Genomic DNA, 20182 nt, shown 5'->3' on the forward strand with positions numbered 1-20182 from the left:
TGAGCCGGAGCAAGGATGATGGGCCAGGTACTGAAGGTCACCAGGGTGGAAAGTCCCCGTGCCCAGCAATGGACAAAACTGGGAAAACAAGGACCTCACCCCCAGGGTGATCTTTCCTCCTCTAGCATATCTCTGGTCATTTGGTTTAGACTCCCTGACCTTTCATATCACTGGTCATGTGGTTCCGACCCTCCCCTGACCTTTCCTCCTCTGGCATGTCGCTAGTCATGAGGGTGAGAGCCCCTTGAAGGGGGAACGATTAAGGGGACCAGAGAATAGCCCTTAAGTATTAAGCCCCCAGGACAATGAGGTTCTGAACCACATAAAATACATCTAGGCCTCAATTGTTTTTCAGCTCCAAGCCCAGAAAAGCTGCAAAATCAGACAAGCAACACCATCAACACCATTGCTAACACAGGACCAGCTGCATTGACCCATGACCCCCTACCCTGGTGCCAATCAATTAGTGGAGACCACAACCCTGGCAAGACACACCTGAAAAGCTGATGAATATTCTATTGAGGTCCTCTCCTGGGACCTTCCCTAAAATCCCCACCCTTAAAGCCCTTAGGACCGAGAATCCAGCTAGGCTATGAAGCAAGCCAGCTGCCTTTCCCCATTCCCTTCCCCTAGGCACGTTTTCCTCATCTCTCTCTTTCCCCTAAGCTCCAAGTGCCCTTCTTTTGCTCTGTAACTTGTTTTCTGATTCCATTTCTTCTATGGCTCACTTCTACCTCTGTGACTTTCTGTGGGAGACTTTTGCATGGCATCCATTTTGTTGCAGTCTGCTCTGCGTCTCTGGCCCCAGGGCGGGGTCTCTCTGCATACAGTGTCTGCATTCCTCTAGATAATGTTTACTCCATTCTTTTCATTCTTATCATTTGTTGCACTTGGGGTATTTACTGGAATTTGCTTCAGGTGGGATACTCATTAACTGTTTCACCTGTTTTTCCTCTATATATTATGTGAACTCCCCCTGAATAAACGAGACTTGATCAGAATCCTGTCTTGTCTCCATTTCTTGTGTCTCTTGTCCCTCCTCATCCTCACTCCCCCTCTAGAGTCCTCGTTGCTCAACCTGTGGGATGGGTCAACTTTCTAAATAAACTTTCTCTTATAGTTTGAGTCTTGGCTCTGAATTCTTTCTTGCCAGAACTCAAGTACCTAGGTTGCTGAACCAAGTTCTGGTCTGCCTGCACCACTACACTGCACCACTCCACCCCCAGCAGTCACTCCTTATCCTTTACCTCTCAGTGAAAACAGAACATGACCACAGAAACCACCTCTGACACTACCCATCCAACTAGGTGAGGACCCCAACGTAAGCTCTCATATAGCATGTTCCTTTTCTTCTCCATTCAATCTATAATTCTATATTTGTGTGATGAAGTGTAAGTCTACTCCCCACATACACACACACCTAACCAGTCTCTAAGTTCCAAAAAGGAAGGAATTTTACCCGTTTTGCTTATTATTTTGTTCCAAGTGACTAGCGCAATGAAAGGGAGATAGATACTCAGTAAATATTTGTGAATGAAATGAAGGTGAGACAATAGCAAGACAGGAAGAAGGGACTTAAAGAAGGGAAGAGAAAAGGAGAGGACTATGGCTAGGAAGGATCTGAAAGGGAAGGGGAAAAGCAAGGACAAGCTGCTGACCTTTTTGATCAGGTCGTTTTCAGAAGCTGTGCCTGTTTTAAGTAGCGGAGCGTACATCTGAAAGTGTAATATAGCGATGAAAAGCTTGGAGCGCTAGATTTAGACTAGACCTTGCTTTTATTTTTTTTATTAATTAATTTTTGTTACAGATGTTTCTCCTTTTCCCCCCACTGATTCCCCCCTTCCCCGCCCTCCCTGCCCTGTCCCCAGCTTTGTTGTCCATTAGACCTTGCTTTTAAATCCTACTCACTTTTGTAGCCTTAGGCAAGTTACTTTTCTCATCCTCACTTTCCTTATCTATAAAATGGGGACGACGGGGTAAATATTGACTGAAATAATGCCTGCATGGAATTTGAAACGTCTGGCTCAACCAGCACTCAATATTAATTCCTGCTATTGATATTTATTAATATTGCAATTACTTGTCACTGACTGGGTGCGTCCACTCCAGGCCTCTTTCCAAGGGACCCGCCCCTCGCTTTGCTCACCGCTCGCCCATTGGCTGATACATTGAAGTGCTTCCACCAATCCGCTCGGGCCTAGAGGAGAAGGCCGAAGGGACAGAGCCAATAGGCACAGGGGTTACGGTCTCCTGGATACGGTGCAAACAGTGGAGGCTGGGCGGGCCGGGCAGCCAGAGGCCTCGAAGTTACGGTTGCAGAGCTTAGCCGGGGTCTAGCGTTTGCTGCCCCGACCGGCTTTGAGAAACACGGCTGATGGCGCAAGGTCCGGAGCGAGAAGAGAGCACCCACAACGCCGGCAGCCACGCGTCCCTGTCCGTGAGGTGCGGCATCGCTGCCCAGCGTGATTTCGGTCTCGCGGAAATTTCCTTCCACTTTACATCCCTTTCCTGCGCTCTTCTTCCTCCCATTCTTTAGGCCCGCTGTCCCAGAAACATTGACCTCTTCTCTACAAACCCCAACGCCTTCCAGTAGATTCCCTCCCATCCCTTATTCAGCGACTTTCCCCATCTGGCTTTCCCTGCCCCAGGCGCTTTCATTTAACCCTACCCCGCTCTGGCTTACCCAGCATCATTCTCCTCCACTCTTCATTTCGGCCTCCTTTGGGGGGGGGAGGGGGGGGGCTCAATATTGCTCAGTATGGCCTTCAGTGATCCATTTTCCCCTGACTTCTCATAAATGTTCTTCCCCTCATCCCAGCCCAGTGACACTCCCATTTCATCCTGGTCGTTTTTGGTGATTTCCCCCCAAATTTAAGGCCGTCCATCTCTCCCTCCTAAATCCTAACCATTAACTTTGTATTTATTTGCATTCATGGTGGCCTTTGAAACTCATAAAGCACTGCACAGATAAAAGTGGTATTTCCTTCCTTCCACATTCCAGAGCAGCGATTTTCAACCTTTATCATCTCATGGCACACAAACTAACTACTAAAATTCTGTGGCACACCAAAAAATATACTTTTTGCCAATCTGACACCGGACAGCTATGGTTGTGTTGGCTGTTGTCATTCAAATGCAGTTTGAAAAAAAATGTTTTTCAGAACAATTTTTTTTGTTCTGTTTATTGTTTATTTTTAATTTGACAGTCTAAAGGGAGAGAGGTCAGTGACTCTAGGAAATAGTCAGGTATTGTATGTTTGCTTTTTTTTTGATGTATTGGGGTGACACTAGCCAACAAAATTATACAGGTTTCAGGTGCACAATTCCACAATACATTATCTGTACACTGTATTGTGTGTTCACCGAAGTACTACATGTATCCACCATGGCACACCAGTTGAAAATCACTATTCTGGGCTATTACCTGCAGTCTATTCCATACAGCTGCTCCTCAGTCCTATCTCTTCTCTCGAATCTCTTGAAATTTTTTACCACCATGTATCTTTAAGCATATCCTTAATATCTAAATAAAACTAGAATCTCCCATTATCTCAGACTCTCCTTACTTTTATCATATACCCACCACACACTCCTTACTTAAAACCATGTTCCTTTTGTGTTTTAACCTTTCATTCATGTTTGCTTAATTCCTTTATTTATCTGTATTTTTATATCTATATATGGCTACACATGCTTCATCTTTGTAAAGAACAAATTTTCCTACTCTGTTCACAACCACAAAGCAAGCTGCCCTTTTCCAAGTTGTTTTTTAAAGTTTATTTTTAAAGTCAAACCTAATTAGCCCTGGCTGGTTTGGCTCAGCGGTTGGAGCGTTGGCGGACCAGAGAGTCCTGGGTTTGGTTACCTCTAGGGGCATGTACCAAAAAATAAAATAAAATAAAATAAAACCTAATTATAAAAGAAAGGCCCAGGATAGACCCTGTTTTCTGTTAGAATCAAGCATCTCTCTCCCTCTCTCTGTCTGTTGTTTTCACTTTTTCCATTATAAAAGACCCCAGAAATCCTTCTGAGACGTTCTCAGGTTTGCTCAGAGAATTTTCTTCATTAAAAAAGTTCTCTGAAGAAGGCTCTTGAGACCTATGGAACTTTAAGTAGCACTTGGACTCAAACTGGCCTCACAGCCAATATAAGTGTTCTTTTAGCTCAGAGATTGTTTTGGGCAAAAAGGGGGTGAAAATAGAACAGATGTGTTTCAAAGATTTTGATGACCTTCTGTTTGCTTTGTCAAAAATAAGTGTTTGGAGTGTATTATATTGATGGTGATATATCTTTTCCCTAAAGATGGGTGCAAGGATTCCCTAAGCAGAATGTTCATTTTGTCAACGACAGCACCATTTGCTACCCTAGTGGCAATTTCATAATATTTCTCGATATTGAAACAAAACAAAAAACTATACTCCAGTGTATGAATGGAATTGTGGGCGTCCTGGCAACTAACATTCCTTATGAAGTTGTGGCTTTTTCTGACCGGAAGCTAAGACCTGTCATCTACATATACAGTTTTCCTGCATTGACCAGAAGAACCAAATTAAAAGGTATCTTGCAAGATTCTTACTTTGCCGTAACTGAAGGATATTGTTATAAGATATAATCAAACCTAGTTCTTATAAATGAAGAGTTTTTTGGAAGGTTTTTTGTTTTTTTGTAATAGACATTTTAAAAGAAGGAATAATGCTGATCACAAAGGATTTAATTAATTGGGCTTAGAGCCTTGCTATTCAAAGTGTGGTCTGCTTACCTTCAACACTGTCATCACCTAGGGTACTTGTCATAAATGCAGAAACTCTGCTCCCATCCCAGACTTACTGAATTAGAATCTGCATTTTAACAACATTCCCCAGGTGATTCATATATACATTATGCTTGAGAAGCACTGAGCTAGAAGACTCATTTACAGCACCAAATGCAGTTTGAAAAAAAAACTTTTTCAGAACAATTTTTTTTATTTCCTGATAGTTTATTGAAAATCTAGGTGAATTGATGCTGTATAACTTTGAAAGATAAATCTCTGAGCTTCAGTGTCCTTTTCCATGAAATGGAAATAATGGTAGTATGTACTATTGAAACTGTGGTGATAATAAATGGAATTGCATACACAAACACACACACACACACACACACACACACACACACATGTCAACCAACGTTATCTACCATATAAGTTATTATTGACTCATTCTTAGATACAGCTGACCCAGACCAGGCTGCTGCACATCTACCGGAGCCCATCTAACAAGACTTTCATTTAACACATCAAAAAACATGCATTTTAAAAAATTTTAAATGTAAAAAGAATATAAAATGTATACTCTTCATTTATGGGAGGAGAAATCTGCATTGCAAGGATAGAAAATTATTTAGTTAGGGCCTCTATCCCACAGAAAAAATATTTTCGCATTGAACGCTTTAAAAATATAAGTTGTTTTCTTTGCTGATTAGACTATGATAAATAAATTCAGTAAATGACAAAGCTTAGCATTATATTATTGTCAGTTAAAGTGAGAAGGGTCAAAAAGCAGGAAACAGAGCCGTTAAAAATACACAGAAGTAGCAATAGAGTAGCAATGAATGTAAAGTAGCAATGAATTCAAGTAGCAATGAATGTAAAGAAGACAGTCATAAGAAAAAGACAAAGCTTGCACCAATGGAACCATGCTGAAGAACAGCAGATAAAGAAGGAAGACCAGAGCCTCATATACAGGGACAGAAGCAGACACTTCCCTGTTACAGCATCCTCATGATGTACATTTTAACACATTGTTGCTAAGAGTTTTAAAGTCATGTTTTATTTTTTTCTACTGTAGGTACAAATGAGAATAGAAGTTTTTATACTAGTTCTAAGAACTGGATGATATTAAGCTAAGGGCCAGATATGGTCTAAGGTTTGGAGATATAAAAGTAAGCTAGAATTATTACACCTCCCTAATATATTTAAAGTTGTTTGAATAACTTTTCTAATCACAATGTTTCATATATTTATGGGATATTTTTTGGTTCTTGAGTTATTTCAAATCACACTGGGATATACATGGTACAGTATGCTCAGTCTAGAGACAGTGAACTAATAATCTTAATTCACTCTAATATTTTTAAAAAATGGATCTTAACTTTTGTTCATTATGTTAGAAATCAATCAGGAGAGCTCTTATTCCAAGAGCTAAATGTTTTTGAATTATGTGAAGTTTATTAGAAAAGGAAAATAAACTATAGACTGTAGTTACTCAGAATATAATTAAATACCTGAAATGGTTTTTATATTTTAGGCAATGTTCTTCTGGACTATATTTTACTTTCGTTCAGTTATTGTGGCACCTATCTGGCTAGTTATTCCTCTCTCCCAGAATTTGAATTGGCTCTCTGGTAAGTTCCAGCATCTTGCAGAATTCCTTTCATTTGGGTTACATTTGACGTGTAAAGAAATTTACAGAATCCTTTTACATTAGGTTATTTGTAAAAATCCTTCTGGATTTTATCAAAGGACAGATACATGAAAAATCTGAAACAAGGAAAAATGGAAGAAGTAAAAGTCCTAATTATAATGTTTAATATTACTTTTAGGCATAAAATTTAGCAGGGCACAAGCTATATGAGAGCTAAATTAATGATCATGTGTCTCTTTTTATTAATGTGTTATAATATTTCCTTTGTCAGGTAAAAATATACATTTATAAATACATAAACTTTCATCTTTTTTTAAATAGCACCTTTGAGGTGTTTGCATATTTCCCACTAACGTTGAAATTAAGATGGTCTCTGTATTAGAGCTCAGTTTGAAGTAATTATTTTTAGAGACATTAGAACTATTGCATGTTCAGAGAGTGGAAAATTATGCCATATTCTCCAGCTGTACAGGAAGTACCTGGGGATGAGACTTATCTGTGGTCTTTGCGGGGCGGTTCCATGTGCCAGCCTCAAAGCTGCATGCACTCTTCTTCCATCCTTCATATAAACACCTCCAGGGGAGTCCTATTAAGGGGACGTGCAAAATGTTCCGGGAATGATTGAGGATGCTCCTTACATATTAGTATTTCTTATATAAATTTGTAATAATCTAGGTTCCACAAGCCACATCCAGTTTATGTAGTTTCTTTAAAAAAAAGTTTAATTGAAGTATAAATTGACAGATAATAAACTGCATATATATAAAACTTTGTTTTGACTTATGAATAAACCCATGAAACCATCACCATAACCAAGATAATAAATATACCCATCACCCCAAAAGTTTCCTTGTGCCCTTCAGATTCTTCCTTATTGGCCCTTGCCACACATACCCTTACCCCTTCCCTGCCCTCTCCCCGACCCCAGCTCACTACTGATAAGCTTTCCGTCACTCTGGATTAGTTGGTGTTTTCTACAGTTTCATATACAGAAAGTCATACATTGTATATTCTTTTTTTTTTTCCCTGACATCTTCAATGCAACATAATTATTTTGAATGATCTCATTTTGAAACTCTCTTATGCTATGTGTATCAGTAGTTCGTTCCTTTCTGTTCCATGGTCTGGGTATACCACAGTTTATCCATTCACCTGTTGATGAATGTTTTCGTTTGCTAGGGCTGCATTAACCAAGTACCACAGACTGAGTGACTTAAAGAGCAGAAATGTATTGTCTCGTGGTTCTGGAGGCTAGAAGTTTGAGATCAAGGTGTCAGCAGCATTGGTTCCTCCTGAGGGCTATGAGAGAATCTGTTCCAGGCCTCTCTCCTTGGCTTGTGAATAACTCTTTTTACATTCGCACGTTTTCCTTGTATGTGTATCTGTCTCCAAATTTCCCCTTTTTATAAAGATAATACTCATATTGGAGTAGGACCACACTAAATGATTTCATTTAACTTAGTAAAGATCCTATTTTCAAATAAGGTTATATTCTGAGAACCTGAAGGTTAGGACAACAACATACACAAGTCAACCCAAAGAATGAATGGGGAACAGCCTTGTGAGGAGGGAAGGAAGAGGGTTCCAAGCAGAGGAATGGCATGTGTAAGGTCATGAGAACAAAATATGGCAGGTTTGAGGATTGACATAAGATGTTAATAGAGCATAATGATGAGAACAAGATATGAACTATGAGAGACAAGCCTGGAGGGACACTCTCAGGGCAGCTTATGAGCAGCCTTGTAAATAAGTGACCATAGAGAGTTTATCATCTAAATCAGAACACTTCTGAGAGTGAAAGAGGATGTTATTAATAATTAATAATGAATATAGAACAACAGGTCTAAACTGGGTTTGTCTTAAGCATACTGGAAAGGTAACTCATCCTATGTATAAGCCATTCTAATGGGCACACCTTATACCCTAAAAGTCATTGGGAAGCTATTAAAGTATTTTAAGCAGAGATGTGACATGATCAGAGCTACATGTAAGAAGATTCCTTCCAGTCATATCATGGAAGGTATATTGGAGGGAAATAAGACATGAACATCAGTTAGCAGGCTGTGGTGGTCCAAGTGAGAGATGATTGTGGGTGATGGGCAGAGGGACGGAGGGAAGTGGAGATATTCGGGAGGTGTCTAGAAGGCAGTTCCCTGGGACTTCGTGGCTGACTAAATATTGGGAATGGCGTTAAGGGCGAGTGACAGTTAAGTGTTATACCCAGAGTTGTGACCTAGGCAACTTTGAGACATTATGGTGGTTCAGAAAGATATCAAGGCAAGGGAGGAGGGAAAATGAATTGGGACAAGCTGAGTTGAGGGTGCCTGAGATAAATAAATGAAGATATCTAGTTGGCAGTTGATAGTATCAGTTAGGATTTAAGTTCATTTGCTGTCACAGAAACCCAAATTACCCTAAGGTGGTTTAAATAAGACAGAAGTTACTTTCTTTCACATGCAATAATCTGGGTATGAGATCCCCAGAGTCGGGCTAGTCTCGCACTAATTTGCTCTTCCACTCCTAGGGTGTTGCCCTCATCTCTAGTCTAAAGTGGGGGCATCACCCATGTACTTTTGAGAGGCAGTGAGAAGAGAAAAGGATCAGGGGAAGGCACCAACCTTTGTTGGAATGTATAGCCTGGAAGTTGCACACATCACTGACACTGATCCCATTGCCCAGATTACTGAATGCAATGTTGAGCTGCGAGGGAGGCTGGGAAATGTCCTCATGGTGGGTGACTATGTGCCTGGCTAAAAAGCAGGGGTTCTGTTACTTGGAGAGAAAAATGGAGAATAGATGTTGAGGGACACACAATATGCCTCTGCCACAGATACCTGGGACTAGAGCTCAGGAGAGAGGGCTGGAGGTAAACATTTGGGAGTTGTTAAATCAGGTTGGTAATCAAAAGTGACTAAGAACACCTAAAGTGGAACTTTGGACAAAACGTAGAAGAACACCAATAAAAAGGGACCTAAAGAGGAAGAGAAACCTCATTGGAGACCCAGAAGGAGCAGCCATAGAGGGAGGAGGTTTCCAGAACATGCCTCAGCCTGGGTTCCACAGAAATCAGAGCCTGTGGCAGAAGTTCATGAGCCACTTCTTTAACAGGGTGCCAGCTCAGGAAAGAGGCGTGCAGGGAGAGGGGAGGAAGGCAGGGAAGGAGGAGAGCCGATAAAGTGCACATTATTTTACCAGCCACCACTTGGTACCAGGTACAGTTGTTCGCTCCGTCTCACAGGTGGTCTTTTGAGAGGCTATATGAACTACTGTGAACATGGACAGTCCCAGAGCAATGACAGACAGTGGGTTAGGAAGGGGAGAGGAAGAGATGATAGCGTATTCATCAACCCCTGTTATCCCATCAACCAAAGGTCCACTGCACAAGGTATTAGCTTTTAGGTTTATTGTGACCCTCTGCATGTCATGCCCAGAGCCCATAGGGAAGCCTCTGGGCATGTGGAACGGACATGAGGTGAGGAACATGGGAGTGTACCTTCAGGAAGTTAGTTAAAGCCTACACAGTTGGACACCACCAAGTAAGAACAGGTTATCTAGGCCTCAGAAACAGTGGGAGACTGAGAGGTATGGGTGTCCATAAGTGGTGTGTGACAGAGAGTCCAAGGGTCATTCCAGAAGGTAGTCATAAGCAGAGTCAGATCCTGCAGGAGCAAAGTTAGGCAAGGACTTAGAAGTGCCTGTTGAATTTAGGATAAAGGTGGATATCTGTGGATCTGGGAGAGAGCTGCGTCAATGAAATGGGTAGGATGGGATGCGAATATTCTGGGATGAGGGGACAGCAGGAAAGAGGAAGAGGAGGCAATGAGTTAAGAACAAACCACTCGAAGCTTGGCTTGAAGAGAAGGGGAGAGAGACATGGATGTGTCAGATTAAGGGAGGGCTTTTTTTTTTTTTTAAGATGGTACAGGTGAACACAATCTAAGTATTGACAGAAAGGAGTCATGAGAGGAGGGTCTGATGATGCAAAAGAGAAGGAATAATGGATAAACGAATGTTCCTACAAAGGCAAGACCTGTAGGATCCAGAACACAGGTTGTGAAATTGGCCTTAGATAGGAGGGGCATGCTTTCCCTTGCAACAGGAAAGAAAAAGGAAAGAATGACACAGATCCTGACAGGTAGTAATACTTCATAGCAGGAATTTGGCAAAATTCTCAGCCTATGACCTCTATCTGTTTCATGGGAATCAAGGTCCTTTACTGAGAGTAGGTGGAGGGGCAAGAGGTTTCAGGAAAATGGAGAATATTAAAAAATACCAATTTAACCCGGCCGGTGTGGCTTAGTGATTGAGCATTGACTCATGCTCCAAGAGTCGCTGGTTCGATTCCTGGTCAGAGCACATGTCCAGGTTGTGGGCCCGATCCCCAGTGGGGGCATGCAGGAGGCGGCCAATCGATGTTCTCTCTCATCGATGTTTCTATCTCTCTTTCCCTCTCCCTTCCTCTCTCTCTCTCAAATCAATAAAGAAAAACAAATTTCTTTTTTGATGACCAATTTAGAGAATAGGAGAGAGCACTGACCAGAGAAACAGTAGGATCGGAGGTTGGATTGAGGCGCCAGTGGGTATGGTAACCAGGAATTTATAATGTCACTGACACACATCATCCTGTGATCTTTGTTCCTGTGTCTCCAGTAAGCCCTGGCTTTCAGTTGTATCCATCCATGACAGTTTTTGCCAGGCGTCTGAGGCAGAAACTCAAAAGATCCAAGAAACCGGCAATACCAGCAAGAGCAAGGTGGATGTGATGGACAGGGCATCTGTGTTGAGGATGGAAGGATGTGAGAGCAGGAGGAAGCCAAAAGACCAAGCAAGCTTAGTACATATTAGTTTCAGTTTCCCAGTCACAACTCTGAATGGAGTGCAGAAGGAATAATGGATAAACCTGTATGAGGAGATAGCTCACATTAATTTTTGTCTTTTTATTTCATCTAGCAAAGACCTTGATCACAGTAGGCATTTACGATATTCTCTCAAGTGAAATGAATTAATAAATTTTAAATTACTAGTACTATGATTTAAAAAGCTCAGTAAACAATCAGTTGGCACCTAGAACAATAGAGTATTCATATGTAATATAGAAATTTAGACACCTACATTTATTTTTCAGCAAATGTGATGATATATTCCATTTTCTAGAAGTGGATGAGTTAAATACAAATTTAATAAGTAGCATATGAGTCATATTTAATTGGTAGCATATGAATCATTTTATAAAAATAGTTATTTTGCTTTCTTTAACAGGTACAGTATAATGATAAGCATAATTATTTATAAATTTGATATTAATGTCAGATTATATGAATTGTATAGTAACTTAAGTCATAATTTATGTAAATTGTTTTCAAATAATTAGATACATGTTCTCAAGGTATGAAATTAAAATGAATTTTTTTTTTTTTAACCAAACACAATTTTTCTCTAAGGAACTGGGAATTGGGTGTCATTTTGTGCAAGAAGTCACAACCTGGTGTGGATGTGAGCCAGATGACTTTTAACCCCATGAACTGGCACCAGCTGTGCTTGTCAAGTCCAAGTTCAGTGACTGTGTGGACCGTTGAAAGAAGTAACCAGGAGCATTATCTCAAAGCAAAGTGAGAGACTTCATTACAATACAATACAATGGTGGTCTTTGTTTGCATTCATGTAATGCGATTGGATCAATTTGATGAATTAAGTGTCTTTATACATGCATCCTAAGTTATAATGTCTTTCTACAAATGTAATGACATTGGAGTGACTGCATTTCAAAAAGATCCTCTGTGACATGATTTCCCAATGAGTTTCTTTTTTTTCTTTATTGATTTTTAGAGAGGAAGGGAGAAGTAGGGAGAGATGGAAACATTGATGAATGAGAACACTGATTGACCGCCTCCTGCATACCCCAACTAGGGGTTTGGCCTACAACCTGAGCAAGTGCCCTGACTGGGAATCAAACTAGTGACCTCTTGGTGCATGGATCGACACTCAACCACTCAACCACAGGGCTGAGCCCCAATGAGTTTCTTTTTAAAAAAAAAAAAAAATTTCTTTATTGATTTTAGAGTGAGAGGAAGGGAGAAGGAGAGAGAGAGAAACATCGATGAGAGCGAACATCGATTGGCTGCCTCCTCCGTGCCCCTCACTGGGGATTGGGCCCACAACCTGGGCATGTGCCCTGACCAGGAATCGAACTGGCGACCTCTTGGTGCATGGGTCAACGCTCAACCACTGAGCCATACCAGCCGGGCCCAATGAGTTTATTTTATTTTGTTTTGTTTTGTTTTGTTTTATTTTATTATTTATTTATTTATTTATTTATTTATTTATTTATTTTTATTCTCACCCAAGGATATTTTTACATTTATCTTCAGATAGAGCAAGAAGGAGAGAGGAAGGGAGAGAGAGAGAAACATTAATGTGAGAGAGACACATCGAATGGTTGCCACCCACACTACCCCAACCGGGGCCAGGGACAAACCGAAACCAAGGTATATGCCCTTGGCCAGAATCGATCCTACGACTCTTTGGTCCACGGGCCAACACTCTAACCGCTGAGCCAAACTGGCCAGGGCCCAGTGAGCTTCTTTTAAATATCAAGTCCTGCCCTGGCCGGTTTGGCTCAGCGGTTAGAGCGTCGGCCTGCGGTCCGGAGAGACCCGGGTTCGGTTCCCGCTAAGGGCACGTACCTCGGTTGCAGTTTGTCCCCGGCCCTGGTTGGTCGTGCGGGTGGCAGCCACTCGATGTGTCCCTTTCACGTCGATGTTTCCCTCTCTCTCTCTTCCTCTCTCTCCCTCCCACTCTACCTGAACAAAAAATGGAAAAATGTCCTCGGGTGAGGATAAAAAAAAATAAAATAAAATAAAAAATAAATAAATATCAAGTCCTCCTAGAGCTTTTTCCAACATGGTTTAATTTTCCAAAATTTTATTTGCTCTTACTATTTCAAAACATGCCTATTATATAAAAAGAACATTTATGAGTTTTTGCTCCTATTATTTTGATGCCCAACTGAAATCTCAAAAATAAGAAACTTTTAGATATGGAAATTTTATATAAAGATTATACTTTCAGCCACATTATCTATAAACAAAAGGGTAGTTGCATAGAATAGATCATGGGGGTGACCTATTTAAATAGAACTGGGTCAAAGAGAAATTGTAGCCCAGGCCAGTTTTCTCAGTGGTTAGAGCATCAGCCCACACACCAAAGGTTCACAGGTTAGATTCCCGGTCAAGGTCACATACCTGGTTGCTGGTTTGATTCCCAGCCCCAGTCGGGACTCATGTGGGAGGCAACCAATCAATGTGTCCCTCTCATATCAATGTTTCTCTCTCTCTCTCTTCCTCCCTCCCCCATTCCTTTCCACTCTCTCTAAAAATCAATGGAAAAGATACCCTCAGGTGAGGAATAATAATAACAACAACAAAAAGTTTGTGGGTTTGATTCCCACTCAGGGCACATACCTAGATTGTAGGTTCAGTCCCCAGTTGGGATGCATACAGGAGGCAACCAATCGATGTTCCTCTCTCACATCAATGTTTCTCCCTGCCCCTCCCCCCACATCTGTCTCTAAAATCAATAATAAAAATAAATATCTTTGGATGAGGATTAAAAAAAGAGAGAGAAATTCTATGCCCAATGTTCTGGTGATACTTGATGATAATGGTGTCTTTGTTGAAGAGTTCAAAGATTCAAGATGCCCTTGAGCTGACTATACTCCCCCAAGTCAAAGACTAAGAGATGTTGGCCATATACATCTTTGAAACTATAATTTTTGAAAACTGCCTTCTTAAGAGAAATATAAATATGGTTAAATGTTCTAAATGGAGAACCCTAAGAGACGCCATTCTTTCCACTCAATACTGCTCATGTCACAATTTCATTTTTACAAGAACCCACTGAATAGCCAAATCTATCTCTAGACAGAGTCGATAACACTATACCTTTTCATAAAGTGGATATCTCTAGCAAATCCTTACCACGGTACCAGGGTACACAAATAATTTATCATACCCTTCTCTCTTTTTGCTTCCCTTCAATATCCTCTTCTAGTTCTGATGCTGAGTTGTATTTTTTTATAAACAAAGTGGGAGGCAAAGTGAGTGGATTTTCCAGTTCAGAAAGCAAGCAGGTCTTAAAAATACTTAAACCTTACACTTGAGTAGTAGATACTATTTTTTCATAATAATTTTACAAAATTATTCATTATTCATATTATATAACTAAGGAATTTTGAATATAATTCATAAAGCCATGAATTCTCCAAACTCATCTTGATAGCCATATTATGAGTTAAAAGTAGCTAAAAGTATGGTAAATTTTAAAATGAATTCTTGATATCAGAGGTTGCAGAGGTAGCAGAATACAGCCTATATGTATGTTTATTTTGACTCACAGTTGTTGTTTTTTTAATTTGAATTGGTTGCGAGCATCTAAAATTTGAGAGATTTCTCATAAGTATCCAGATAAAGGTATTTCCTCGAAATTTTGGAACCAGAATTCTCACATGTCAACAAACCCTCTTGGCTGGAACTGAGTGGTGCCTGCCACCTTTAGGGGGGAAAACAGTTTCCCATTTGCCACAATCACCACCTTGCCACACATCACCTGCCTGATCTTATCAACATTCAAATTTACAATCCTACTTTAGATGTTAACTTTGAAAATCCCTATGTATTTAATTTATAGCTGTGCATTACTTATCCTTTATGATATATATATTTAAATCTACTATTTGGCTTTTATCTGTTTTATTTTGTTTGTTTGTTTGTTTTTATTTAAAACACCTACGTATCTTGCTTACCACCAATAAACAGCATTCACATTAATGATTGGTTTCTGTTAATGTGATTATTCTGATGTTTCTTTTTCCTATAGGTCGGTAAAATTACCCATGGAAGACGGGTCATTTTTTAATGAAAAAGATGTCGTTTTCCCTGACTCGTTGCCCAAGGATCCTATCTATGGACCTATCCTCCCTCTGTCAGCCATTGCCGGGCTAGTGGACAAAGAGGCCGAAACTTTCAGGGTAATTACCTGCCATGTCTTCCTGTTTGTCTTTACATAATCATCCCATGAAACATGTAGGACGGAGAGAATCATCCTGGTTTTTAATCAAGATTAGCCTGGATATCATGAGAGATAAAGATGCTGGAGTTACGAGTTTGGGTGACTGGGAAGATAATGGCACTGCTAACTGAAACGGGAGCCCAGATGTGATTTCAGTTTTGGACATACAGAATTTGGGGTGCTGGGAAGCATCCAGATGGAGATGCCAGGTGGAAATTGGCAAAGTGACTTATTGTTAAGGAGAAGTCAGGGCTGCAGACACAGCTGTCAGAGTCATTCCCACAGAAGATAGTGGAAGCACGGAGGGGGAGGGGTGATGAAAAGGAGAGAGAGGGTAGAGAACCAAAGAGGAAACTGACTGCAGAGAGTTGAAAGGATAAAGACGAGTCTCAGGAGGAGTAGTCATAGAATAGGAGCAAATCCAGGAAAGAGCAAGTGGAAAACAGTAGAAGAAAGTTTCAAAAGGGAGTTTGTCAGCAATTGCACACTCATTCATTCATCCATTCATTCAACAACTTTATCAAATTCTTCCCATGTAGCAGGACCAACCAGGCATAATAATCCCTGCCTCTTAGTGCTTACATTTTATCAGGAAGACAGAGTAATAACACCAAAAGTAAAGAGATACATTAAATCATTGCAAAATGTGATAATTATTTCAATAGGATAAATGGGGGATGGAGGTGAGGATAAGATTAACATCTGCTAGTCAAGGAAGGCCTTTGGGGAGATGACACTTAAACTGAGATTTTAAGACCTAGGAGGCATTAATCATGCTATAGGTATCATTAAAGAGTGTTTAGGCAGAGGGAACTGTATATACAAAGGTCCCAGGGGAAGAAAATAATTCAGTATGTTTGAGGAGCTGAGAAAAGACCATGTAGCTGGAGCACAGTAAATGAGGGGGAGTGAGGTGTAGGTGATGTTCAAGAGGGGAGGCAAGGAACAGAGATGAAGGTAAGGAGCTTGATTCTAAGCCTCTCCACCCTGCATTATGCTGATGCTTGTGTTAAAGCTCCAGGCCAAAGATAAAAGAGCTAGAGGTTCCCAAATATTGTGGGGTTTTTGTTTGTTTGTGTTTTTGACCACTGCAGAGAATTAAGCTGTACATGTTTAAAATAATTCAGCGTGGTAGTTTATTTAAAAATCTCTGGCAAGCAAGAAAAAAGGTTGTATGCCCTTTGTGTTTCTTCTAAAGAATGACAATTATTCACTTTTTTTAAATTACAGAAAATGACTAATTCCTTTTAATAGCACAGAGCTTAGCCTTGGAAATACGACGACACTCAGCCTCAGTGGTTCAGCAAAGTAAACACAAATAAATCAGTCATCAGGGTTTACAACTTTAAAAAAATGTTTCTGTGTTTTGTATTTGATACCTAGTACTACAACTATTCAACTACCTCAAATATTTTTTTCTTTATAGGAGTCCTCAATCTTTCACATTTTGTACCAATATGATGAACCCTACATAGAACATTTAAATTCAGGCAGTTGTCCTTGTCATTTGAAAAATGCTATGGGCATGCCTTCCTTAAATATTTAAATGTAGAATTACCATTTTAAAAAATGCTCATAATTTAACAGACATCTTTATTTCCTAGGACTTTTGTACTCAGTGCATTTTAACCTTTTCCTAAAGACAGAAATTTAATGTTTAATTTTGACATCTCTAAGTTATACAGGGATTATTAATAAAGCCATATGCTTTGCATTTAATAAGAAATTAGCTTTCCCAATATGTATTCCTTAATTTATAAAGAAGGTGAGAAAAATGGCAAAAACATTAATTAATGTCTATACAGGGAGTGAAAGCATAAAACAGATCTCAAATATCTTGATTCTATTCCTTCCTTTGAATGGCATTTCTTGTGACCTGGGTACCAATGGCAAAGAATCAGTAATGACTTGATCTATATAAGGGGCTTAGGCACATTAAATAGTCCCGTGTCACATTACCCAACTTATTTAGGGCATTAGAAATGTATCTAGTTGTAGCATGGGGGAAATCAAAGGCAGATGTTATCTGGCCAGAAATTGGATTCAGAATAATTAATTTCATCTCAAGTGTCCAGTTTCCTTTTTCCATCTACCTTAAATAAAAGGGGGGGGGGGTGCTAAATAGGAATCTCTTTTATAAACTCCAGTATTCTGAAACATATTTGATGCTTACCTTTTCTAAAGTAATATTAAGTTGGACTCAAATTTTTCATGTTTGTTGTTCAAGTGACCAAAATGTTTGAGTCATGATTCCAGAGGACTAAACAAGGAGGTGGTGTTAGTATTTTTAAATACTATTGGCACCTTTTCTTTTACTATTCTCAAAATTTTCAGATTTCTACTAACATAATCCATGTAATATCACATTAATTTTTAAATGGCAGAACATATATATTCATGAAAGTCATAGAAAGACAAGCCCAGGTTTATCTTAAAGTAAGAAAAGATAGCCCTGGCCGGTTTGGCTCAGCGGTTAGAGCGTCAGCCTGTGGTCCAGAGAGACCTGGGTTTGGTACCCGCGAAGGGCATGTACCTCGGTTGCAGTTTGTCCCCGGCCCAGCTTGGGCCAAGTGGGAGGCAGCCACTCGATGCGTCCTTTTCACATCAATGTTTCTCTCTCTCTCTCCCCCTCCCACTCTAACTGAACAAAAAAATGGAAAAATGTCCTTAGGTGACGATAAAAAAAAGTATGAAAAGATACATATAATACTAGTTTAACATACCAAGACCAGATAATTCCAAGTTTTAATTCGCACCTGTTGCATATGCACAGATTCCCTGGTGGTGTGAGAACCAGATACATGTGTTAAGATTTTAAACCCACTGCAATACCAGGAAGAGGTCTGTCTTTTTTTTTTTTTCTTTTTATAGTCTAAAGTGATATGTCATCAAGACAACCCAAAAAACATTTAAATAATGGTGATTACATAATGGTGTTCAATAAGTAATTCTTTTCTATGAGTCAAATCTCAGACACCACAAAAATGTTATTAATTAGTAGCAGTTTAATCCCTTTGTTTGCCCAACTGGATGGCCACATTGTTATTTATGTTTTATTTTCTAACAATCTAAGGGTCTGAGGGCATGAAATAGACCCATTATACAATCAAAGTCAGTCTATCCTTAAAAAAATTATCATGATAGCCGGGCCAGTGTGGTTCAGTGGATGGAGCATTGTCCCACGTACTGAGGGCCTGGTTTGATTCCTGTTCAGGGCACATGACCCGGTTGCAGGCTCGATCTCCAGTACTGGGTGTGCAGGAGGCAGCTAATTGATGTTTCTCTCCCACATCAGTGTTTCCACCTCTCTCCCCCTTCCTCTCTAAAAAAATCAGTAAAAACATATTTTTAAAAATAAAATAAAAATTGTCATGATGATTGTTCATATATATGATTTCTGCTTTAGTCATGTTTCAAGGTCCATCCCAAATGATAATTCTCTCTCTCTACACTTCCTTCACTCCACCATAAAGAAGCAATTGCTTTCTTATGGATGTGCCTAGAATACTTAAGCACACCCCTCTAATCTGCCATGTTTTCTGATTCTGATATTTGTTGATACTAGTTCTTCCCTCAATAGTTGATTATCCTATTGAGAAGAGGAAATCCTTATGACTTGGTACAATGCCTGGTATATAACCAAACCCAATAAATGTTTGTTGAAATATCAATTATGCAACAAATGTATATAAGTTGAGAATCTAGTAGAAATAGTTACTTTGATAGTGTCACACCTGCTTTACCTTGAAACCACAAACCTTCCCCAAATTAAAAGAGCAGTATATAATATTTTAGTCAATTAATTGAATATTTATTAGAAAGGTGACTTGTGTATACTGGGAAGTTTTGAGTAGAAAAATCACTGCCTATATGGGTTTGAAGTGTTCCCCAACTGTGGAACCAATTCTAACTTACCCTGCTTTATTTTTCTCCATAGCACTTTTCAATACATAACATTCTATATATTTACCTTCTTAATTTATTTTTACTCTATTTATCTTCACCAGGATGCATGAGGGCAGAATTTTTTTTTTTTTTTTTTTTTTTTTTTGTATTTTGTTCACTGCTACATTCCTGTGCCTAGAATAGAGCCTGGAATGTAATAAGTATCTAATAAATATTTGTTAGATGAGTGAATAAATGAATGAAATAAGCATGGAACTCTCAAGGAATTTAGCAATCCTGGTAATTTGGCTAATGGCTTATTAAAAATGTTTTCTGTTCCTATAGGTGTCAGAATGTCTAAAGAAAACAAAGACATTATGTTGTAGCTAATGCAATTCTAAATAATAGTATAGCATAACAAAAAGCTCAGATAGTACTAAACATTATGTTCTCAATACAAATCAAACAAACAAATGCTCCATGTGTTTGGCTGGTTTAAATAGAAAGGAAGGAGTACCATATCATTGTATCCTGAGTTCACAATCTTAATCGTTGCTGGGTAGGTGGGGGGCAGGCACATACCCAAAGTAGCTGACAGCTACCTTGATGTCCAGGAAGGAGAGCAGGTGGTCCCAGGCTTACAAGAAGACCTCCTCTGTCCTCACAGAAAGGGGGAAAAGACCTCTGCTCTGCTGGACACAAGCATTTAATGCCACAGGAGACAGAATACTGAGGTACAGTCAGCCCTCATTTATCGCAGTTAATCCGTTCCAGACTCTACCGCGATAACTAGGACTCTCTATTTATACACAGTCGTCCCTGGCCACTTG

The 20182-nt window shown here is 39.7% G+C and overlaps 1 protein-coding gene across 1 annotated transcript in view; it reads left to right on the forward strand.

Annotated features, from left to right (window-relative positions):
• Positions 1-2374: 2374 nt before the first annotated feature.
• CFAP43 (cilia and flagella associated protein 43) overlaps positions 2375-20182 on the forward strand; it is a 97174-nt gene continuing 79366 nt past the window's right edge. The window contains exons 1-5 of the mRNA XM_036265516.1: positions 2375-2442; positions 4303-4556; positions 6285-6381; positions 11843-12010; positions 15276-15426. Coding sequence (XP_036121409.1) covers positions 2375-2442; positions 4303-4556; positions 6285-6381; positions 11843-12010; positions 15276-15426 — 738 coding nt within the window. The remainder of the gene's footprint in view (positions 2443-4302; positions 4557-6284; positions 6382-11842; positions 12011-15275; positions 15427-20182) is intronic.

The sequence above is a fragment of the Molossus molossus genome, unplaced genomic scaffold (assembly GCF_014108415.1).
Source record: "Molossus molossus isolate mMolMol1 unplaced genomic scaffold, mMolMol1.p scaffold_m16_p_17, whole genome shotgun sequence".
Taxonomy (NCBI): Eukaryota; Metazoa; Chordata; class Mammalia; order Chiroptera; family Molossidae; genus Molossus; species Molossus molossus.